This window comes from Capricornis sumatraensis, chromosome 12 (genome assembly GCF_032405125.1).
Source record: "Capricornis sumatraensis isolate serow.1 chromosome 12, serow.2, whole genome shotgun sequence".
NCBI classification, from domain to species: domain Eukaryota; kingdom Metazoa; phylum Chordata; class Mammalia; order Artiodactyla; family Bovidae; genus Capricornis; species Capricornis sumatraensis.
This window is the reverse complement of record NC_091080.1, coordinates 84,330,695-84,354,620: the sequence shown is the minus strand read 5'-3', so window position 1 is coordinate 84,354,620 and position 23,926 is coordinate 84,330,695. Positions and strand designations below refer to the sequence as shown.

The 23,926-nt window shown below is 47.8% G+C and overlaps 1 protein-coding gene across 3 annotated transcripts in view; it reads right to left on the bottom strand.

The window, feature by feature from the left end:
• UBAC2 (UBA domain containing 2) overlaps positions 1-23,926 on the bottom strand; it is a 170,482-nt gene that overhangs the window by 1,996 nt on the left and 144,560 nt on the right. For 2 of the 3 annotated variants that reach the window (XM_068984480.1, XM_068984481.1), the window contains one exon: positions 13,732-13,854. In XM_068984480.1, the coding sequence (XP_068840581.1) occupies positions 13,732-13,854 (123 nt within the window). Of the gene's footprint in view, positions 1-12,249; positions 12,472-13,731; positions 13,855-23,926 lie in introns of those variants that run through there. The other variant, XM_068984482.1, reaches the window with a different exon arrangement.

Sequence of the window (23,926 nt, the reverse complement as noted above, 5' to 3'; positions counted from 1 at the left end):
TGCAATAACATATACTGAAAAGTGATACTCTTCCAAATGTTGAGATTTTCAACAAGGTGTAAGTTGACGAGGGCCTGGGGACTTAGTCACCACTTCTAACCTCCTTTCCACAGAACGCGATGCCCGGGGAGCACACAGTGGTCAGAGCCCTGCCGCCCCTCCTTCCCCTGCGGAGGAAGGTATGGGCGGGGCGAGTGGGGAGGGCGGTGCGCAGCCGAGTGGGCCAGAACCATTCAGAGCCCAGGTCCCTGGGCCCTAAAGGAACCTTTTGTTGCTGTTCAGTCACTAAGTTGTGACCCCAGGGGCTGCATGCAGCACATCGGGTTCCTCTGTCCTCCACTCTCTCCTACTAGAGTTTGCTCAAACTCATGTCCATCGAGTCAGTGATGCCTCCAACCATCTCATCCTCTGCCACCCCCTTCTTCAGCCTTCAATTTTTCCCAGCATTAGGGTCTTTTCCAATGAAGTCAGCTCTTCACATCAGGTGGCCAAAGTATTGGAGCTTCAGCATCAATCCTTCCAATGAATATTCAGGGTTGATTTGCTTTAGGATTGTCTGGTTGGATCTCCTTGCTGTCCAAGGGACTCTCAAAAGTCTTCTCCAGCACCATAATTCAAAAGCATCAATTCTTCAACGCTCAGCCTTCTTTATGGCCCAACTCTCACATCCGAACATGACTACTGGAAAAACCATAGTTTTGACTAGGTGGACCTTTGTCGGCAAAGTGATGTCTCTGCTTTTTAATACACCGTCTAGGTTTATCATAGCTTTCCTTCCAAGGAGCAAGCATCTCTCATAGCTGCAGTCACTGTCAACAGTGATTTTGGACCCAAGAAAAGAAAATGTCACTGCTTCCACTTTTTCCCCTTCTATTTGCCATGAAGTGATGGGGCTGGCTACCATGATTTTGAATGCTGTTTTAAGCCAGCTTTCTCACTTTCCTCTTTCACCCTCATCAAGAGGCTTGGGAAGAGGTTAACCCAGCTGGGAGGGAACAAGGCACACTTTTCAGAAGCTGGGGCTCTGACCAGTGTTTTTCAAACTGAGGCTGGGACCCCTCATCAGTGGGTTAAGACCAAGATTAAAAAAGAAGCGCGTGGTGAAGGGCTTCCCTCCGAGGAACCTCATTCTGGTTCCCCACCCTCCACACACGCCCCCGAAGGGTCGACCTTGGGGAGGAGCCCAGTGGCCCATTTCCAGTTCAACCTTTGGGCTGAGGAACTGATGGCTGGTGTGGGCAGAGGCGGGGGCTCTGCTTCCATTTTCCCTCGGGCAGGAATAGCCGTTTCTGGAATTTCAGGAACACTCCGCCACTTGCTGGCTGGGACAGAAGGCTACTCCTCAAGGGGGCCGATCTGTGTCTCACTACTTGTCACCCATGGGGCTTCCAAGGCCTTGATCTGCTTTTGAAGCCACAGGAAATGCCCCATTTCCTTCTCTGCGGCCTCCAGTGTCCTCCTCTCTCGCTCCTGGTCTCTCCTGGCCGTGTGGCTCCATGTCTCCCACCTGGTTAACTCATCTTTGTCCCAGTGGCCTCAGGGCCCCATGGCCTTTCCCGAGTCCCTCAGCTGAGGACAAACCCAGAGTGGGCGCGTCATGGTCCTGCCAACCTCTGTCCTGTGCTCCTCGCGGCTGGCTCCTCCTTATCATGGTCAGGGCCCGGCGGCCTTTGCCCATGCCCGCGTCTCAGGGCCCAGCACTGTCCGGCCTGCCCCTGCCCCCAGCGCTCGCCCGTTTCTACTGCGTCTCGGGGCCCAGCACTGTCTGGCCTGCCCCTGCTCCCAGCGCCTGCCTGTTTCTACTGCGTCTCAGGGCCCAGCACTGCCCGGCCTGCCCCTGCCCCCAGCGCTCGCCCGTTTCTACTGTGTCTCGGGGCCCAGCACTGTCCGGCCTGCCCCTGGCCCCAGCACTCACCTGTTTCTACTGCGTCTCAGGGCCCAGCACTGCCTGGCCTGCCCCTGCCCCCAGCGCTTGCCCATTTCTACTGCTGCAGGATATGCTGCTACTGGCATGGTGTGCCCAGGGCAGAGTGCGCCTTCCTGTGATTCCCAGCCTTGGCACAGTGGGCGTGCACGTGTGTGTGTGCATGCACACATGCCCTGCGTGTGTTAATGACAGCATTCTGGGGCGGTGAGTGATGCTGGGCCTGCGATAAACTGAGCGAAATGTGCTCAAGCTAGGCCTCTGGGCTCTGGGTGAGTTTAATCCGCTCGTCCAGGTTTAGGACTGGGTGCTGTCAAACTTCTGATTACTGTCTAGTAACCGAAACTGCCCTTGGGTTAAATTCTGTCCTCGACAGTATTAGTCAGCTCCCTCAAATGGATATCATCCCCATCTGATTAGCAAATGAACAAGTCACTCAAGGTAAACGCCAAGCAAACAAGATCAGAGGTAAGCCCAGAGCTCACCAGAGCCCGCCCCTTTCTACCTAGGTGGCTTAGTCAACAATCTTTTTGCATTTTCACCAGTTTCAGACTCGGTGTTATTATCCGTTGCGATGTCATCAACATCCCTCTCAAGGGGATGAGAGGCGCACGTGTCTTGGTGGCATCCTGTGTCAACAGGAGAGCGGTGTGGGGCCTTCAGACCACAAGGCCCTTTTCCTCCACAAGTGTCTGCTCCATTATCTGTCTCAGGCTCCTGCCAGACGTGACATGTCCGTTCTCAGGATCCACACTTTTCCCTTTTCCTTGGGGGGCCTTTCACACTTAATGTCACTTGGTGAGAAAGGCCACAGGAAGTGTGCTGGATGTGTGGTCAACAGGGCACAGCCACCTCACTGGTGCAGGCAGCCCTACCGGGCTATTTCCACTCCTGGATCGACATAACCAACCTTTCACGATGCTTATTCCCGTGACTTCCGGTTAAGGACCACGATCTTTAGTGGAGTGAACGTGGCCCAGTGAGGAGGTGGGCAGCTCCCTCTCTGCCGTGTCCCTTACCCGTGGACACACACCACGGGGCCGACGATTTGGCCGTTTTCAACTACAGGGAACAAACGCATGGCAAACGCCACGTTCACCGTCACCTCTAGGACTTAAGGCCTGGCTGCTTCTTCACACCCAGCGACAGGAACAAATTCATCTGTTCAGCAAATCACGATTCATAACCTGGAGCTGGTGACCCAAGAGCCTCGTCTGGCGCTGGCACTGGGCAGAGGCGCTGACTGCAGCTTCCATCTGCTGGAGATTCCTGTCCAGCGACTCTGAATCTGGTTTGGAATCGAGGAGATGCTGAGCACAGGCCGCCCCCTACACAGAGCAGAGCACGCGCGGCACTGGGGCCAGAGGGAAAGCGGCTAGGGTCTGGGGTGGGCCGGGCTGCGTCCAAGGTGGCGAAGTCCTGGTGAGGAGAGACCTATTCTGTGCATGCCAGGCTGCCTCCGAGGTCGTTCTCTCCCAGACACCATCGACCACATGTGCTGTCACCGGTTTTGACAGCCAAGCTGGGTTTTTCGCAGGTCTCCACGGCTCTGTGCAGGCCACAGCTGGCTGGCCATCACAGCCCCTTGCCTAAAGCTGGCTCTGGGGTCTTTTGGATTTCTTGGGGGGTGAGGAGACGAGTGTGATTAGAGAATCTGCACTGCTGAATGACCTGGTACTCTGACCAGAGGAGAAAGCTTAGAAAGTAGAAATCAGGTTAGCAGTATTTAAAAACTGAACAACATGAGGAAAGGGCACTTGTGGGTTTCCTTTAGTTTCCCAAACTACAAACACCTACAGAAAAATGAAACGGCAAGCTCGGGGTGGGTATGAGGAAAATAATCAGAGGACCAGAAGGAGGACACTGAGGGGTTCCCACGGGGTCCCCATAACCCCACAGCGGACAGTGCCGGCTGGGGCACCCATGGCCACATAGCCAGTGCCTCCTGCTGCTGCCCATCCTCGGGGGCCCAGGTCTCAGCAGATGGCGCAGCCCTGGGGTGGACGCTGAGAACCATCATCACGGTCCTGCTTGTTAACCGGCGCCTGACTTGCACAGACCTCGAGCGTTTCGCAACCGTCCGGGTGTGAAGGCCGACTTAGCCTGTGACGCAGGGACTCCCGTGCTCAGCAGTGGTGAGAGATGGCCGAGGCCACACAGGCCTGTGGTTGGGTGAGCGAGACTCTCTAGAGAGTCGGGCAGGACCCTCTAGAGGCTCATGATTCCTCAAAGTAAAACCACAGGGGAGCCGGCAGCTGAGAGAGAGTCCACAGCCCTGGGGGTTGGGAGGCGAGGACCCTGCTGGGTGTCAGAGGGGCTCCACGGAGTCACCGTGTGACCCCAGGCCAGGAACTAGGGCACCGGGCTCCCAGCTCCTCGCCGCTTTGGGGTAAGAGAGACGGGTGCAAAAGGCCTGGGACAGTGGCTGGCAGCTGGCAGGCACTCAGGAGCGTCTCCTCCTGTGATCATCCTGTGCTACTGAGAAGCCACCAGGCCAGGTGTGATCCCTCTCTCGGGGCCTCTGAGGTGACAGAACTGCCCTTGGGTTTTGTTTTCGGCACTCACTTGAACTGCTTCCACTTCGCTAGTTTTATATCCTTTGTTGGTCAAAGAACTGGCGTGTCTTTCATGAGATCAAAGGCAGGCTCGTTTTCAGAGGTGCCACGGCAAGCTTGGAGTGGCTGGAGGGAGGTCCCAGAGCAGAAGGGCCACCCCCTGAACCCTGAGTCACTGCCATCCACAGAGAGGCTCACATTCTGAGATTCCACCCCAGGTCCACAGCCGAGCACTGCCCCCCAACACACACCTCCTGCCACAGCCAAGTACGGCCACGCTGAACAGCGAAGCAAGTGACATGTGTCACCTGTTTCTAGCGTTTGCTGCTGCTGCTGCTGCTAAGTCGCTTCAGTCGTGTCCGACTCTGTGCGACCCCAGAGACGGCAGCCCACCACGCTCCCCCTTCCCTGGGATTCTCCAGGCAAGAACACTGGGGTGGGTTGCCATTTCCTTCTCCAATGCATGAAAGTGAAAAGTGAAGTCGTTCTGTCGTGTCCAACTCTTCGCGACCCCATGGACTGTAGCCTACCAGGCTCCTCTGTCCATGGGATTTTCCAGGCAAGAGTATTGGAGTGGGTTGTCATTGCCTTCTCTAGCGTTTAAATCTTGTAAATAAGCATTGGCCTAACAAAACTAAGATGGTCAGCCCGAGTGAAGTTGGACAGGGAGAGAGCCGAGTTGAGAGCATGTGAGTCAGTGCGGGGCTGGTGGGGCCACGGCGGTCCCAAAAACCCAGGACAGGAACTTCCTAAAATGCATCTCCTCCAACGTTCCTTTCCTGTTTCAGAGCCCAGTGAGTCCTTTCTTCCTTCCGCCTGCCCATTGATCACGGGAAAGTTTCCATCTAAAAATTCTCGCCATGAAACATCAGAGTAGAGTTCCCCTTAGTTTCTAGTCTAAAAACCTGAATGATCCTTGCCTCTAACTTCTTTTGGAAACTGGGTAGAGTTGGGTCAATATCCAGAGAGGACGCTACGATTTTCCCTGTCACTTATTCACAAAAAACTAAGGTGACTCAAATGTAATGTCTCTGGGGCCTGTTTCTGGTGACTGAAAATGTGACTTCCCAGCATTATGACCAGAGGAATTGGATGGGGAGCAGAAGTGGGCACTGAAATTGCAGCTCAGAGGGAAATGTGAGTGCAGGGTCCCCTGCAGTGACGTTGACTCCAGCAGCTGCTCCCATGGGAGGGGTCCTGTCACCGGCATCCACGTGTGTGCTGTAAAGGACACGGTGGAACACACTTCCCAAGGAGAGACCCCAGCAAGCGAGAAAAGAAACCTAAAGAGAGAGGAGATAAACCTGGGCCAGCGTTCCTTTCTTTTCCCCTTTTTCTTTTTTAAATCCTCTGTGGTTGGGACAAGTGCCCCTACCACCTCAAGGTTATTCTTACTCAAGGAAAGGCATAAAAACCTGCCTTAACATTCTACTTGCTGTTGAACTACTCTCTGAGCCGACTGAAGCAGCGTGCTCATTCTAATGACATCTAGAGCAATTCCTCTCAGTCTGAAACACTCTTCTGCTTGTTTTGAGTAAGACTGTGGTTTTAACTTCCCTTTAGCTAAGGGTGTCAAAAACAAATGGTTTTGGGGGTTCTTACTTCCCAAATTCTGACTCTTGCAAAAAGTCATGCCCACCTGAAAGGTGGTCCCAGCCCCTCCCCCCAGGGCTGCCCATGGTGGCTGGCCATGTCCCAGGCCACATGCATGCCCTGCCGGGAGGGTGGCCCCCTCTTGGGCTTGTCAAGGCAAGCTCGGGGCCAGACCCTTGTGGGTCAGAGCTGCCCTTGCCCCCTGTCAGCTGGGCCCCGCTCCTCCTCCTTGGAGCTGCTGAACCCCTGTGGTCACACAGCTGGCTGAGTGGACTGGTTCTCCTCTGTGCCTACCCAATGCAGGCAGCTCAGCGGACCCTCATCTTTGCACTTTCCTGCGTGCTTTGTTGTTTGGTCCTCAGAAGACCCTCACTACTGGCCAGGAGGGGTCTCCTCTGCTTACATCTTTCAGCATTCAGCAGACTCAGGCACCCCCAAAATTGGCTGATTATTTGATTGCTACCCAATAATTCACTCTAACAAAACGTGTGTTCTAACACTAGTATTAGAGATCAGAGATGGAAAGGGCTGATGGAGGACCACCCTCTAACACATTTTTAAGTGAAAACAAGTGTTCTTTTGAAGGAGAAGCCCTCCAACCACACCTTCATGTTCAGGCCTCTAATCCCCTCCACCGAGGCACCTGCAGCCTCAGGCTCCATGTCAGGAGAGAACACGGAAGAAAAGGTGCCAGCCCCCATGCAGTTCACCATATGCCAGGGAGCCAGACGGCGTGGGTGTCTCTACATCAACACTCAGCTCACTGCGCGTCCAGACACTCAGGGCAGGAGCACTGCGTGAGGGACTGTTTTCATAATGAGCTCTGTGGAGTTTAGGTGGGCTTTCCGGAGGCAGTGGTAAGGATTCCAGAGATGAGGGAAGAGACTCCCTGAGATTGAGATCCTCTCACACTGAAGAGACTTGGGTCCTTATTCACTGAGATTGAGTGTCTGTGTGCCATCTCTCTCTACCAGGGCCAATGGGTATTTCAGAGGATGTGAATGGAATCCACACAACTCCATTCCAGTCTCACATATTATAAACATGCTAAGTGCCACCGTATCTCATCTGGCAAGACTCTCATAAGCACCGGGACTGTACTATGTTCCCCAGGCAGGGATGGAAGAAATTACACACATGGTTAGGATCATAATAAGCCCCTTCCTCCACGTCTAATCCATCCTCTGAGGAAACCCAACAAGGTGATTCTTTGTTTAAAATCCTGCTTGGTTTCCTAATGCCTAAAGTCCATATAGTCAAAGCTATGGTTTTTCCAGTAGTTGTTTATGGATGTGAGAGTTAGATCATAAAGAAGGCTGAGCACCGAAGAACTGATGCTTCCAAATTGTGGTGCTGGAGAAGACTCTTGAGAGTCCCATGGACAGCAAGGAGATCAAACCAGTCAATCCTAGAGAAAATCAACCCTGAATATTCATTGGAAGGACTGATGCTAAAACTGAAGCTCCAATACTTTGGCCACCTATTGCGAAGAACTGACTCACTAGAAAAGACTCTGATGCTGGGCAAGATTGAAGACAGGAGGAGAAGGGGACAACAGAGCATGAGACAGTTGGATGGCATCACTGACTCAATGGACCTGAGTTTGAGCAAGCTCTGGGAGTTGGTGATGGACGGGAAAGCCTGGTGTGCTGCAGTCCATGGGTTGCAAAGAGTTGGAAACGACTGAGTGACTGAAGAACAGCCTAGAAGCAGAGGTCCATGCCCCACTGAGGGCCTTGGGATGCCTTCCTGTTTCTTCCCTACCTGGGGCCCCTGCCCCACCTGTCAAGTCCCACTCCAACTTCACCCACCTGTGCTCCCCAAATCTGATGTGCTTTTCACCAGGCTGCCTCTTTACAGACAGCATTGCCCGCCCCACCCCCCCACACCGGCACTCCTTCAGCAGCATCGGGAGACTTGGATGCAGCTGACCAGAGCTGTCCCTCTGCCAGGGCCCCTGCACCAGGCTCTGCACCACACGAGGGCAGGAATCGTTGCCTCACTTATCTCTGTATTTCAAAAACCCAGCCCAGGGTTAGAGCAGGCAGAGCAGACAGCTGATAACTGCTGGCTGACTAGAAGGGAGGAAATAAACGGACGGAAGAGAGGAAGTCAGTATTTGTCAAGTCCATATTCATCCGACTTTCGTTAAGTCCCAGCACTGACTCTGTGAGTCTAACTGGCCCGTCTGACTTCATCTGTGCGTCCCATTAAGCATGAAGCCAAGAGTCCCTTTCTAAGCTTGGGGAAGGCTCAAGAGAGGCAAACTTGGGAAGTATTTTCCCCTTTTCATTTAAAAAAAAAAAAAAAGAGAGACCAATAATGATAAAATGTCATTGTTAATTTTGAGTTTGGGGGTAATATAAAAAATCCTTGGTTAAGAAGAAAAAAAAATCTAAAAGCAAGAGAAATGCAATAATGAATAGACTTATTTTTAAGATAGTAGGGTTTGGGGTGACATCTGGAATGGGTGAACTGACAAAGGTGCTGGCTGAAAGATAGTAGGAATGGACTGTGAAGAACTGAAAATCCAGAAACTCAACAGCAAAAGTAGAAAAACTGGCAAATATTTCTACAGTCCTACGTCAGACTATTATTAGACTTGATGAGGGATGCACATTCTTTCTTAGACTATTCTTTGTTTTCATAATAGATGGACTATATTTCCTATCTTAAATCTCTCTCACTAAAATTCCTAAGGTTTTTGTTCACATCAGAAAAAAAATCACTTCCCTTTTTCTTGGTTTAGAAAAATTACTGTTTCTTAATGCATTAAAATCACATGACTCTGATATTTAAATAAAGAAAATTGTTGTCATTGTTCAGCTGCTAAGCTGTGTCTGACTCTTTGTGACCCCATGGACTGCATGCAACCCACCAGGCTACGCTGTCCTTCACTGTAAATAAAGAAAATACAGCACATCCAATTGAAAAATTAAGCATAAAAAGGTTTCGTTAATTCCAACTATCTTAATGTTACTAACAAATAATATTTATATAGTGTTCAGTTCAATTCAGTTCAGTTTAATCACTCCGTCATGTCTAACTCTTTGCGACTCCATGAACTGCAGCACCCCAGGCCTCCCTGTCCATCACCAACTTCTGGAGTTTACCCAAACACATGGTGATGCCATCCAACCATTTCATCCTCTGTTGTCCCCTTCTCCTCCTGCCCTCAATCTTTCCCAGCATCAGGGTCTTTTCCAATGAGTCAGTTCTTTGCATCAGGTGGCCAAAGTATTGGAGTTTCAGCTTCAACATCAGTTCAATGAACACTCAAGACTGATCTCCCTTAGGATGGACTGGTTGGATCTCCTTGCAGTCCAAGGGACTCTCAAGAGTCTTCTCCAACACCACAGTTCAAAAGCATCAATTCTTTGGTGCTCAGCTTTCTTTATAGTTCAATTCTCACATCCGTACATGACTACTGGAAAAACCATAGCCTTGACTAGACGGACGCTGGTGACAAAGTAATGTCTCTGCTTTTTAATATGCTGTCTAGGTTGGTCATAACTTTATTTCCAGGGAATAAGCGTCTTTTAATTTCATGGCTACAATCACCATCTGCAGTGATTTGGGAGCCCAAGAAAACAAAGTCTGTCACTGTTTCCACTGTTTCTCCATCTATTTGCCATGAAGTGATAGGACCAGATGCCGCGATCTTAGTTTCCTGAATGTTGGGCTTTAAGCCAACTTTTTCACTCTCCTCTTTCACTTTCATCATGAGGCTCTTTAGTTCCTCTTCACTTTCTGCCATAAGGGTGGTGTCATCTGCATATCTGAGGTTATTGATATTTCTCCTGGCAATCTTGATTCCAGCTTTGCTTCATCCAGCCCAGCGTTTCTCATGATGTACTCTGCATAGAATTTAAATAAGCAGGGTGAAAATATACAGCCTTGATGTTCTCCTTTTCCTATTTGGAACCAGTCTGTTGTTCCATGTCCAGTTCTAACTGTTGCTTCCTGACCTGCATATAGGTTTCTCAAGAGACAGGTCAGGTGGTCTAGTATTCCCATCTCTTCAGAATTTTCCACAGATTGTTGTGATTCACACAGCCAAAGGCTTTGGCATAGTCAACAAAGCAGAAATAGATGTTTTTCTGGAACTCTCGCTTTTTCAATGATCCAGCAGATGTCGGCAATTTGATCTCTGGTTCCTCTGCCTTTTCTAAATCCAGCTTGAACATCTGGAAGTTCACGGTTCACGTATTGCTGAAGCCTGGCTTGGAGAATTTTGAGCATTACTTTACTAGCATGTGAGATGAGTGCAACTGTGCAGTAGTTTGAGCATTCTTTAGCATTGCCTTTCTTTGGGATTAGAATGAAAACTGACCTTTTCCAGTCCTGTGGCCACTGCTGAGTTTTCCAAATTTGCTGGCATATTGAGTGCAGCACTTTCACAGCATCATCTTTCAGGATTTGAAATAGCTCAACTGGAATTCCATCACCTCCACTAGGTTTGTTCATAGTGATGCTTCCTAAGGCCCACTTGACTTCACATTCCAAGATGTCTGGCTCTAGGTGAGTGATCACACCATTGTGATTATATTGGTCATGAAGATCTTTTTTGTACAGTTCTTTCATGTATTCTTGCTGCCTCTTCTTAATATCTTCTGCTTCTGTTAGGTCTATACCATTTCTGTCCTTTATCGAGCCCATCTTTGCATGAAATGTTCCCTTGGTATCTCTAATTTTCTTGAAGAGATCTCTAGTCTTTCCCATTCTATTGTTTTCCTCTATTTCTTTGCACTGATCACTGAGGAAGGCTTTCTTATCTCTCCTTAGTATTCTTTGGAACTCTGCATTCAAATGGCTATATCTTTCCTTTTCTCCTTTGCTTTCGGCTTCTCTTCTTTTCACAGCTATCTGTAAGGCCTCCTCAGACAGTCATTTTGCTTTTTTACATTTCTTTTTCTTGGGGATGGCCTTGATCCCTGTCTCCTGTACAATGTCACGAACCTCCGTCCATAGTTCATCAGGCACTCTTTCTATCAGATCTAGTCCCTTAAATCTATTTCTCACTTCTACTGTATAATCATAAGGGATTTTATTTAAGTCATGCCTGAATGGTCTAGTGGTTTTCCCCACTTGCTTCAATTTAAGTCTGAATTTGGCAATAAGGAGTTCACGATTTGAGCCACAGTCAGCTCCTGGTCTTGTTTTTGCTGACTGTATACAGCTTCTCCATCTTTGGCTGCAAAGAATACAATCAATCTGATTTTGGTGTTGACCATCTGGTGATGTCCATGTGTAGAGTCTTCTCTTGTGTTGTTCGAAGAGGGTGTTTGCTATGACCAGTGTGTTCTCTTGGCAGAACTCTCTTAGCCACCTTCCAGCTAACCCAGAGATCATACGGAAGGTACACTTGTAAATGTTACTCTAAGTGTCTCGAGACAAGGGCAGCATCTTTCTTCTCTTTTACAGTCTCTCGAGCACCTACCACAAAAACTACTGAGCATCTACATAAATAATGCCAGAGGGGGGGACTCTGTGTCTTAATGTGGGACCGTCTTTAAGAGCATTTAAGGATAATCAAGAAACAAAAGAGAAAACTCGGAAAAATATGAACAAATAAGGAAGTTTATGTTAAAAACAACCCTCAAAAAAAAAAAAAAAAAAACAACCTCTCGTGTATTTACATCTTTTCATAACAGAGTCAAGAAGAAGCAAATGGTATTTTAAACTGATAGCGACAACACGTTAACCTCACTCTTGTCATTCTGTGGGAGGATCAAGGACAATGATTCATTAAAAAAAAAAACACAACGCTAAGACTTCAATTACACACATTCACCTTGTTATCACTTTTTGACACTTTTCCCCCCCAAATGTCAAAACTAAGAACTATTTCCCCTATAAACACTTTCTATCGTTAACGGCTCCTCTGAGAGGGATGTGAGCTGGGTTCTATCAAGAAGACAGTAATATAACAGAACTTTATTTCTCTTCACCTGAATTTGAGAGTACTGGTTTATTTTTCAATCAGTTATCTTAAATATTTCACAAATGCCACGTCGCTTGGCTTTAGTTTCTCATCATAGGGCTAACATTTTTCTAGTAATTCGTCAGTGGAGGTGGAAGAGAACTATGGCTCCTTCATGCATCTCTCGACCCTAACGAGTAGCTCAAAGGATGAGTCTGAGCTGAGATGTTAAGGGCGAGGGGCTAGGTCAACTCGTCAGGCACGTTCAGCTGGTTTCTTTCACTTGTCGTGGCCTCTCCCAGAGGGACCTGTGGAGGTTCTGCCCAAGAGCCCCTCTTGAGTTCCAGAAAAAGCCAGGATATGGACAGTTCTGCCACAGATGCTGAGGGCCTTGGGTTGGACCGGTGTTTGCTGGCTCTGGGGACTGGGGGTGGAGGAGGGCATGGTGCGACCCGCTATGAAATGCTGACCTTGGTCTGCTTTGTTGAGAAAAAAAGAGATGTTCGAAAGAACGAAATTTAAAAGGTTTGTTACTGAAATGCTCTAAATTGACTTTTATAGATTTTTAAAAACTTCACAGTGTGAAGTAATCACAAACTTCAAGGAAAATTTCAAGAAGAGCACTAAGAACTTGATCACTCTTCCACCCAGATTCACCAATTATTACTTTGCTGCAGTTGCTTTCTGTCCACATGCACACACACACATGCTCTATACACACACACACACACTCTCTCTCTCTCTCCTCCACTTATTTTCCCTGAGCCACCTGAGATGGAGCCACATACACACACACACACACACACACACACACACACACACTCTCTCTCTCTCTCTCCCACTTATTTTCCCTGAGCCACCTGAGATGGAGCCACATATATCCTGCCCCTATTTCCTTGTCTGCTCTAATCTATAATGCATGCGTGCTAAGCCGCTTCAGTGGGCGACTCTTCAGTGTCCGACTCTTGCGACCCCATGGACTGTACCCCTCCAGGTGCCTCTGTCCCTGGGATTCTCCAGGCATTTCCTTCTCCGGGGATCTGCCCGACCCAGGGAACGTAGCCAAGTCTCTTATGTCTCTCGCACTGGCAGGTGCGTTCTTTACCACTGGCACCAGCTGGGAAGCCTACACACAACAGAATTTCAGAATTGCTGTATTCGTACCCATGAGGAGTGTGAGCTTTGTTTGCAGTTTTTCTTTCTTTCTTTCTTTTTTTTTTTTAGGCAGAGGACATATTATGTTCACAAGCAACTGAAATTAATTTTCCCCCTTTCTTATATCATTCCCTTAAGATACAGCTGGAACATTTACTTCAGTTGCCTTGTAGTTTTATGGTTGTCCCCAGTGTTGATTTGCTTTTTGAACCTGTAAAACATTTACCTGATTCCTAAAGTTAAAACCATACAGACAGAGAAGCTCCTGGACCGTCCGCTTCCTTCTCTCCGAGCCCTTGCAGTGAACCAGGTTCAGTAGTTGTATACATATGAAATGTCATACACTTAAAAATAAGCAATCACAATGCAATTTTTTTTGAAATTATATCCTCCTCAAAGTCATAAGACCCAGAGAAGTCAATGACAGGACCCAAATGTCTAAAATGGGTATAGCTGGCAGTTTACCTGGTATCAAGATCTCTACTTATCAATATACGCTTGAATTCTTTCAAGTCCTGTTCACCAAAACTGCCACGGGTGTGAAGCCTGGATTTAGGGCAAGTACTGGGTGGTTACATTACCTGCTCCTCTGAAACCTCTAGAGGTGGGGACGCTGGTTGTTCAGCTCGCTGACCATCCTGATAGTTAACGTTTCTTCGGTGACGCAGAGGAGGGAAAAGACGGTTCCAGTTGATCATTCCTCCCTAAAAAGAGATCATCGCACAGAGATCAGAAACGGAGGCAAGGAAGCCTTGTAACGCTTGGCACAGCCTTCTGCAGTGACACAGTCACAGCTGCAGACTGGAGGTAAGATGTCAGATGGATGTGCTGTGCACAAGCAGTAAGGGCCCTGCAGCCCTTCCATCAACAGGCTGCAATCGGCAGCCTGCAGGAGATGTGCAGAGAGAAACGGAGGGGGTGGGTGCTGCCAAAGGGACTTGTGCCCTCTGACTGTGGAAGGTGGTGGAAGACGCATGCAGTCACTCCTAACCTCAGCCCCACGGTGTCCCCACTGATGCCGTCCCGACTCCGCTGGGCTCTGGAGAAGCCGCACGGAGGCCAACTCGGGGCGCGCAACCAGAGACCTGGAGCTTCCTTCAGCAGCTCTTTAAAATGCTGCTCCTCCCTCTTCTTGTTCTTTTTTAAAACTTAAGTAAATTCCGAGCAAGGTCAGCACAGAGAGAGAGACTGCAGGTGGAGATAAACCCCAGGTTGGGGGACAGGCCTGAGAATGTAAAGGTAAATCCTCCACAGGGGGGCAAGCAGTTCAGGCTTGTCCTCCGTGTGGCTTTCTGGATAACTTAACATTGATGGCGAGGTCACTTCTTGCCTTTTCTATGTTATCAGTAAACAAAAGCCACAATAGGAAGAAAAAAAAGTATGCACCTCATGCTGCTTTTAAAAAAATGGATTTTTTTTTTACCCATATGCCAATTTTTTAATTGATCAACTTCAATCTGTTTCTAGATGTCTTCTGGTTCTGGAAGATTTAGAGACTAAGAAAACCTAAAATTTTTCCTACTATAAATACTTGTGGATAAAATTTTAAAAATATTTCAAAAGCAGAGCTGAACACAAAGGGGAGACAGAGCCCCTACGGTGGCAGAATCCTACGTGCTGTGGAAACCAGCGCGGTAAAGAAGCAGGGACAGGTATGAGGGCGGGCACACTCTGCTAACTCAGACCCACCTGGGCGCTGGCACCTATCTGGGTTCAGGAGCGGAGTCCTCGGGTCTGAAAGAGGCTACGACTCTACGCAACAATGTGGTGAAATCTCTCAACGTAATACTGAGTAAAACAAACACAAAAGTACATCTGTATGACTCCCTTTATACGCTAACTTTTCTGTATGTTATACTTTAATAGAACATTACAAGAAGAAATAGAAAACTTGACAAGACTTTTAGCCATTAGTGTCACTGAAATAATACTTAAGGATCTACCTACTAAAAATCTACAGGTGAAGTCCATGAAAATTTTAAGGACCTGCTGTCTTATACAAATTGTTCTAGAGAAGAGAAAAGGAAAAGAGCCCTCCATCTAATTTTCTGAGGCTATGCAATGCTGTTTCCAAAATCAGAGAAGGCTATCATAAAACAGCCCACTTTAAATTTATGGACAAGTACAATAATCCTAGATAAAATATCAACAAACTCAATCCAACAATGTTAAAAAAGTACCATCTTATCCAATAAGATATATCAGAAATCTTAGAAAATATAGCAATATAATTCACACATTAACAAATTAAAAGAGAAAAACCAAATGCTCACTCAACAGATATAAAAATAATTTGGTAAAACTGGATGAAGAGGCAAGAATGCCTATTACCACCTCTTGCATTCAACACAAGTCGCTGCGTCATGAAGACAGACCAACCAACTGTGAAAGAAACTGCAGCAGGATGGAAGGGAAGAAACAAAACTGTCATTCACACAGGATGACCGTCTTACCTAGAACATGAGGACTAACAAGACGGAATACAAGACACAAAAATACCAGTAACATCCCTTGCCTGTGATCACTGAGAAAATGTAACTGCAAAAATTTCCTATTTACAAAGAATAACAGAAACTATTTAGGTACTCAGGAGGGCTTCCCTGGTGACTCAAATGGTAAAGAGTCTGCCTGCAACACAAGAGACGTGGGTTTGATCTCTGAGTCGGGAAGATCCCCTGAAGGAAATGGCAACCCACTTCAGTATTCTTGTCTGGGAAATCCTACGGACAGAGGAATCTGGTGGTCCATGGGGTCGCAAAGAGTCAGACATGACTGAGCAGCTAACAGCTCTCACACTCACTCATAGGTCCGTACGAATTAAATCTAACAGGAGATCTGCAAGTCTCTATGAAAACTGGTAAGCTTGATTGAAGGGTATGGGTGGAAAGACAGTCCATTCCTGCCTAACAAGGCTCAAAACTGGCATCTTTCCACACTCTGCCAATTCCAGAGTGTAGCAGATATGGTGGGCTGACTCTCAATATCCACATTCTTATTAAAAATAAGATTTCTTTTGGTGACACAGTTACTACAACACATTCTCAGCGTCCCCCGGTGGACTCAGTTGGGCCTATGGTTCGCAAGCCAAGAAGGCATGGAGGACCCCGAGAGGGGGCCTTCAAGGGAGGGACGCAGCCCTCCTCAGTGCCTCCTCCTCCTTCCTGGCCCCACGCTGAGGACAGGGCAGCAGCAAGAGAAGAGGAGACCGGGGGCGGCAACCGCTCCCGACAGTTTGGGGCTGTTAACATCTGATTTGTTTCACACGAGACAGACCCACACCTTGCTTAGGTTTCTGTGATTTCATGCTGCTGCTACATGCAGCTAAAGCTGTGTGTGTGTGTGTGTGTGTGTGTGTGTGTGTGTGCGCGCACGCATGTACGTGCATGCGTGTGTGTTGTGTGTTTTGGTGGAATGAGACAGCCTGAAATTAAGGGTCAAAACTAGACCTGAATACTTTCAAGAAGTATAAGGAGGACTTTTATCTACCAGTTACTAGGACTTACTGTCAGACAACAAGAATTAAAGTAGGATGGCATGAGCATGTGATGGGTGAGCAGTGCAAAGAAACAGGCTGAGAAATCAGAAGTAAACATGGCCACTTAGCACATGATGGAGGGGGCCCTGGAAGCCAGCAGGAGAGACACCACTTAGTGAACAGTACTGGGACAACAGGTAAAAGACATGGAAAAGGACAGAATTAGACCTCACGTCACATACAAAGTAAGCTTAGTTTAAAATAAACCCCATAGATTAAAGATTTAAATCTGGCAAGCTAGGCTGTTACTAAACATTTTAGAAGAAATAAGAGATATTCTTTATGTTGCTGGGATGGGAAAGGACTTCTAAAACCAAAATATGAAACATAAATTACACAAAAAAAGGGTTGCTAACAATTACAACAAATAAGAACTCTGTGTGATTAAAAACAACAGAGCTAGAAGACAAAGTATAGATTAAGAGAAGACATGTGTAACATATAACTGACAAAACAGTATGCAGAATACGTAAAGAATCAATGAGAAAAAATAAATAACACAAGAGAAGCGTGGAGAATGCATGAGAAAAGTGGAGAATGCATATGAAAAAACAATTTACAGAAGAGGAAACCCTGAATCAATAAACATAAGAAAAGATGTTCAACCTCACTAGCATAGGAAATGCAAATTAAAACAGCACTAAGTCATTTCATAACTGTAAGACTGGCAAAAATAAAATGTCTAACAATACCAAGGATGGGGGTGATGTGAAGGAAATGGGAATTCTATAGTGTTGATGAGAGTTTACATTGGCACAAACATTTCAGAGAACAATGTGTCAAGATCTAGTAAAACTGAGGATATTCTATAGTCTAGCAATTTTATCTCCAGGGAGCTATGAGTGCCTCAAGGGGCATTTAGAAGGTTATTCTCTGAAGCACCGATTATAATATTAAGTAAGAAAGCGTAAAAAAATTCAACTGTCCCTAAGTAGGGAAATAAACCAGTGAGTGGTTCCATTTTATAAAAGACTATAAAAGACAGCCTTCTGAATGGGAGAAAATAATAGCAAATGAAGCAACTGACAAACAACTAATCTCAAAAATATACAAGCAACTTATGCAGCTCAATTCCAGAAAAATAAACGACCCAATCAAAAAATGGGCCAAAGAACTAAATAGACATTTCTCCAAAGAAGACATACGGATGGCTAACAAACACATGAAAAGATGCTCAACGTCACTCATTATCAGAGAAATGCAAATCAAGACCACAATGAGGTACCATTTCACACCAGTCAGAATGGCTGTGATGCAAAAGTCTACAAGCAATAAATGCTGGAGAGGGTGTGGAGAAAAGGGAACCCTCTTACACTGTTGGTGGGAATGCAAACTAGTACAGCCACTATGGAGAACAGTGTGGAGATTCCTTAAAAAATTGCAAATAGAACTGCCATATGACCCAGCAATCCCACTGCTGGGCATTCACACCGAGGAAACCAGAATTGAAATAGACACATGTACCCCAATGTTCATTGCTGCTCTGTTTGTAACAGCCAGGACATGGAAACAACCTAGATGTCCACCAGCAGATGAATGGATAAGAAAGCTGTGGTACATATACACAATGGAGTATTACTCAGCCATTAAAAAGAATACATTTGAATCATTTCTAATGAGATGGATGAAACTGGAGCCGGTTATACAGAGTGAAGTAAGCCAGAAAGAAAAATACCGATACAGTATACTAACACATATATATGGAATTTAGAAAGATGGTAATGATGACCCTGTATGCAAGACAGCAAAAGAGACACAGATGTATAGAATGGACTTTGGACTCTGAGGGAGAGGGAGAGGGTGGGATGATTTGGGAGAATGGCACTGAAACATGTATACGATCATGTAATAAACGAATTGCCAGTCTATGTTCGATACAGGATACAGGATGCTTGGGGCTGGTGCACGGGGATGATCTAGAGAGATGATATGGGGTGGGAGGTGGGAGGGTGGTTCAGGATTGGGAACTCATGTACATCCGTGGCGGATTCATGTCAATGTATGGCAAAACCAATACAGTATTGTAAAGTAAAATAAAGTAAAATAAAAAAAAAAGACTATTACATGTGCAGCTAGAATAAATGAACTAGATCTAATGGATACATCTCAGAAATACAATGTTGAATGAACAAAGAAAGCTACATAAGAATATGTGTATATAAAACTATTTACATAAATTTAAAAATGTTTAGAATAATTCTGTGTAACCTATTTTATGGATATATATGTATGTGTACACACACACACACACACACACCACACACACACACACGTGGTGATTCTGCCCCCAACACCTAAGGAATATTTGGGGGCAGATGTCTGGAGGCATTTTTGGTCATCTTAGAGGGTGGGGAGGAGTCTGGGGAGAGGGTGGTGGGTGCTGTTGGTTTTTAGGAAGCAGAGGCCACGCCTGCTACTGCTGCTGCTGCTAAGTCGCTTCAGTCGTGTCCGACTCTGTCTGACCCCATAGATGGCAGCCCGCCAGGCTCCCCTGTCCCTGGGATTCTCCAGGCAAGAACACTGGAATGGGGTGCCATTGCCTTCTCTGACGGCTGCTACTAAGCACCCTCTAATGCACAGGACAGACCCCACAACAAAGGACGGCCTGGACTGAAAGGCCCACAGTGTCCTGGCTGAGAAGCCCTGATATACACACAGGTGGCGAAGATACAAATACATGCAGGCAGTGGACACAGTCAAAGGCAGACACACAAGACACCTGCTTCAGGACAGGACAGTGGGAGGAGGGGGTGAGCCTTTGGGTGAATCTGTAACATTTTATTCTTCAAAGGGAGTGAGAGTGAAAGAATAAGCAAAGCAAAACAAAACAAAAAACCAACAACAAAAAACACAACTAAACTCCAAGCTGTGATAGAAAAAAGTGCTTAAAAAGCAGAAAGTTACAGGAGCTCTAGGTTCTGGGGTGTTTTGACACCGGCCTGCTCTTTCTGTAGGTTCAACGTGAGCCTCTGCAAACAGGAAACACTTCCTTTACTTTGTCTTCTTCAAAAGCAATAACCACATACTCAAAAGAGGAAGGAGGAAACAGCTTGCATTTTGAAGAGCCATATTTTGTTATTACTTGGTACGGAGATTTTCAAATAAAGTCAAAGTTCTTCTGAAAACAAGCAAACAACTGATTTTCCAACTGAGAGCAGCAAAGGATTGTTCATGTTGTATCATGTGGAAGTTACGTGGACTAGAACTCTCTCTCTAAAGGTCTTGGCTGGTTTCAGAGGGGACTGCCAGGCAGGCCATGTCTACACCGAGAAGCCCGGTCAGAAGAGTCCCCCAGGGGCCCCGGGGGCACGCGTAGCTTCCACAGGAGACACGAGTAAGGTGCATGGTCTGGTCCTTACTGCCACGCAGCTCCTGATCTCCCCGGGGAAAGGAAGACATCCAGAAAGGGAAAAGTCAGAACCAGGCAAGGAGGTCCAGGAAGGAAGCCACGAGGCATCAAAGGGCAGAGCCAAACCTCGGGGGTGAAACTTCAAACAGGGTGGGGGCTTTTAGCCGAGTTTTAAAGGTTGAGTGTGGTTTCAACCAGGGAGAGGATAGCCAGGCATTTTGTCAGGCTGTTCAAAGACAGGGGACTGAGAATGCATTTATTCCTACTTCAAGGGCCCAAACAATGCTCTGGAGTAATGACGGAGGGATGAAAGAGTAGAGGAAGCTGAGTGACTGAGAGCAGTCTCTAGAGCCAGAATACCCGGGTTCGAATCCCAGCTCTGCAATTATCACGTGACCTTAGTAAAAGTGAACTGAAGTCGCTCAGTTGTGTCTGACTCTTTTCGACCCCATGGACTGTAGCCTGCCAGGCTCCTCTGTCCATGGGATTTTCCAGACGAGAATACTGGAGTGGGTTGCCATTTCCTTCTCCAGGGGATCTTCCCAACCCAGGGATTGAACCCGAGTCTCCCGCATTGTAGGCAGACGCCCTACCGTCTGAGCCACCAGGGAAGTACATGTAACCTGAGGCTTTAGTTAGAAAACAACTTCTTTGAACTTTAGTTTTCTCATCTGTAATATGCAAATAACAACTACACTCACCTCATAAGGATATGAGAAATAATGAGTTTGTACATGTAAAGCATTTAAAACAGAGCCTGGAAAACGTCTAAAAGCATATTACGTATATATTTAGCCATTATTACTGTCTGATACTTGTATGGTGTCTTACAGGGTTATTTTTCATTTTCCCAGCTCAACTACAGGACCCTGGAGAGCTGCACTGGGGGTGAGATTTGCATCAAAGCCCCCAGGTAGCGGGCACGACTCTCAGCTCAGTGCAGCCTGAAGCTGGTTCCCCAGCCAAGGGAGAGATGGAGGTTACAGGGCAGGTATAAATGAACGTGATGGTTTAGAACAATGAAGTCTTTCCAAAAGCATCCTTATCTTATTTTAAAAGTTTGGTCACTGGGGGCTGGGAAAGCACCCTTTATGCTCTGTCTTGGTGATCTGAACGCCTTTATCAGATGCTAGGCTCTGAACTGTAAAGCAGGTGGGGGCCTCTCCACGGTGGCTGCCTGTGGACTGTGTCAGGAGCATGCTGGGGTGGTTATGGGTTCATCAGGACAGAGTGACAGGACTGCTCAGTGACACTGAGAGGCGGCACCTGTACAGGAACCACCCGCCCTGCTGTGGCCCATGGCTGTCCAGTGGCCTCCACGTCGCGGCACACACAGAGGGCTGTACGGGTGTGACACACAGGACAGAGGGAGCCCCCACACCTGGCCTGGCAGCTTCGGGCCCTCCCCGCCGCCCTGTGCGCTGAAGGGATCACTACCTCAGCCCACCTGTGACTGGGACCCAGGGGTCGGGAAGTCCTGCCGCAGACTCTTGAGGAAACACTGCACGTTTAATGCGAGCAGTTCATCGTGGAGTTCAGACACAGGGAAGGCCAGAGTACTTCAGGTGGCTCGGTTACAGTGAAATCAGCGGAATCACAGTGCCTGCTCAAGCACCGCTAAGAACCTGAGCCACAAAGCTGGAAAGAGAGCTCAGATGGCGTCCCCGCGTTCCAGAAACTCCGTCTGGTATTCTATCCGTTAAATTGCTTTTCCCTCTTCATCCAGGTTACCCGGAAAACCCTCTGCTTGGTCAGCGGTGCCTCCTTCGCTCTCCACACCCTCCCGGGACACTGGACCCCCCCTCCCCGCCCCCTGCCCCCATGCCCCTATGCCCCTCTGGCTTCTGGAGAATCACACTTTCTTGGTCTTTTGAGCCTCTGGTCACTCCCTGAGTGCCCCTGAGAGCCGCTGCCTCCAGTCTGTGTCCTTAACATGCTGGCTGGTGTCCCTAAGGTCCTGTTAGGATCATTCCTCCTCTCTCTCCACACCTGTCCCCAGGGGCTCGTGTGTCCCCAGGGCTTTAGTTTCCACGCGTCTGGTGGAGACTCCTACCCCGCCCCCCTGCCCCCATCCAGGTGCTGCCCCCTGGAGCCACACAGCCAGATCGCCCAACACGTCCCCTCAGAGGCTCCAGAGACATGTAAGATGGAGCACGTCCCAGACAAAACTCGTCATCAGTCCCGTATCTCTCCCCGTGTCCCCGCTCCTGGGGAATAACACGGATGTCCACCCACAGCACAAGCCAGCTCACCAGCTCTGTGAACTGTTAAGTCCCGAGTCCTTTGGAATCCGTCTGTTTCTCTGAACTCTGACTCCCGCCATCCCATTTTAGATCACCGTCAAGGGTGACCTTCTGAGAGAGAAATCTCATCACGCCATCTCTCCACTTAAAAACCCTTCAGTGGTTCCCATTGCCTTTCTACCAATCTTAAAATACTTTTTTCTTCATTGATAGCAATCGCAAACCCACTACTTGCTAAAACATTTTTATGAAAAAAACAAACCATTTTCCAAAACAAAGACCATTAGTTACTGAGAAGAATGTCATTATTTTCTATTTTTGGAAATCTCTTTTATGTCTGGCTTAATGGAAGATAGCTACATTCTCGCATCTCCGTCTGCAGTCAATTCTGCTACAAGCTACTCTGGCTTCTGAAGTATATAAAAATATCTAGCCATATGGAGATACAGAGCTAGACAAAAAATTAGAGTATATTAACAGCCTTCTCTGTAGATATTCTTTGATACTCGTCAAGGTCCTATTGGTTTCAGGATACAGTTCTGGTTTCTCACTAGGGCTTGCCAGCCTCCTGTTGACCACCCCAGTGGTTTTCCTCACCATGCTGGCCTCAGTCTAGACACCTGCCCAGGAGGCTTCTCTAATCCCCAGGGTGAGCTAGTCTGGGGTGAGCTGCTCCCTCACGCAACTTGCCAAGGACAGCCCTTGGGACGATACACTTTAATTCTCTGCCAGGAATCTTCCCAGCAGGTGACGAGATGCCATGAAGGCTGAGACTGTCCTTCTTGTCTCTGTATTAATAGACCCAGCCTTGCCTGCCACCCGGCATATCCAACTACTTAAGAAATATTAGCTGAATGAATAAGGCAGTGGACAAATATACAGCAAAGCATATTGCTGAGTGAAGTTCTAGGCGGTTTTCCTTGGCAAAGATGGAACAGTGAGTTGTAATACGGGGCCCTAAGTGTTGGGGTGACCAGGGTGGGAGGGGCTGACGCTGGGAGGTCCAGAGAGAGAGTGGAGCACATCACACGGCCGATAGGACCTTTAATGGCAGGAGGCACCATCTCCCTCTAACGTGGGAACCAGCAGTTTTCAAAGAACTGTGGCTGGGGAGCTGCGATGGTGCCGGGAAGCTGGAGCTAGGAGCTCCTCACGGGAGGGGTGTTTATAAAGCGCTGACTGCTGCCCTGTACACATCGCAGGCTGCTGCTCACGGTGTAAATACGAGTAGGGTTGGCTTCATTCCCGTACCTTCTGTGTGCAGAGCGCTGCACTGGGGCCAGGTAAAGAGGGCTGTGACACACCGAGAAGTGACTAATTTCCTATGGCCCAGAGAGCGCTTAGCTGAGGTGGCAAAACAAGGGCACGGTAGAAACTGAACAGGAGGCACTGGGGATGCGGCACGTAGTGACTGCGGGCGATGTGAGAGGCCTCCTGTTAGACTGAGCGCCAGGGGCTGCCGTCATCAGCACTAGCTTCATGGCAAAACCCGGAAACAAACCCCATCAGAGCCACCACACCCAGAAACTAGCCATACATCTATCCATCACGTAGATGAAAGATGGAAGGACAATCACAGGGCTGAGAACGAGCCCGATCACGTCTTTGGGAAGCAGTTCCTGGGTCATGCCTAGGAATATGACCAGGAG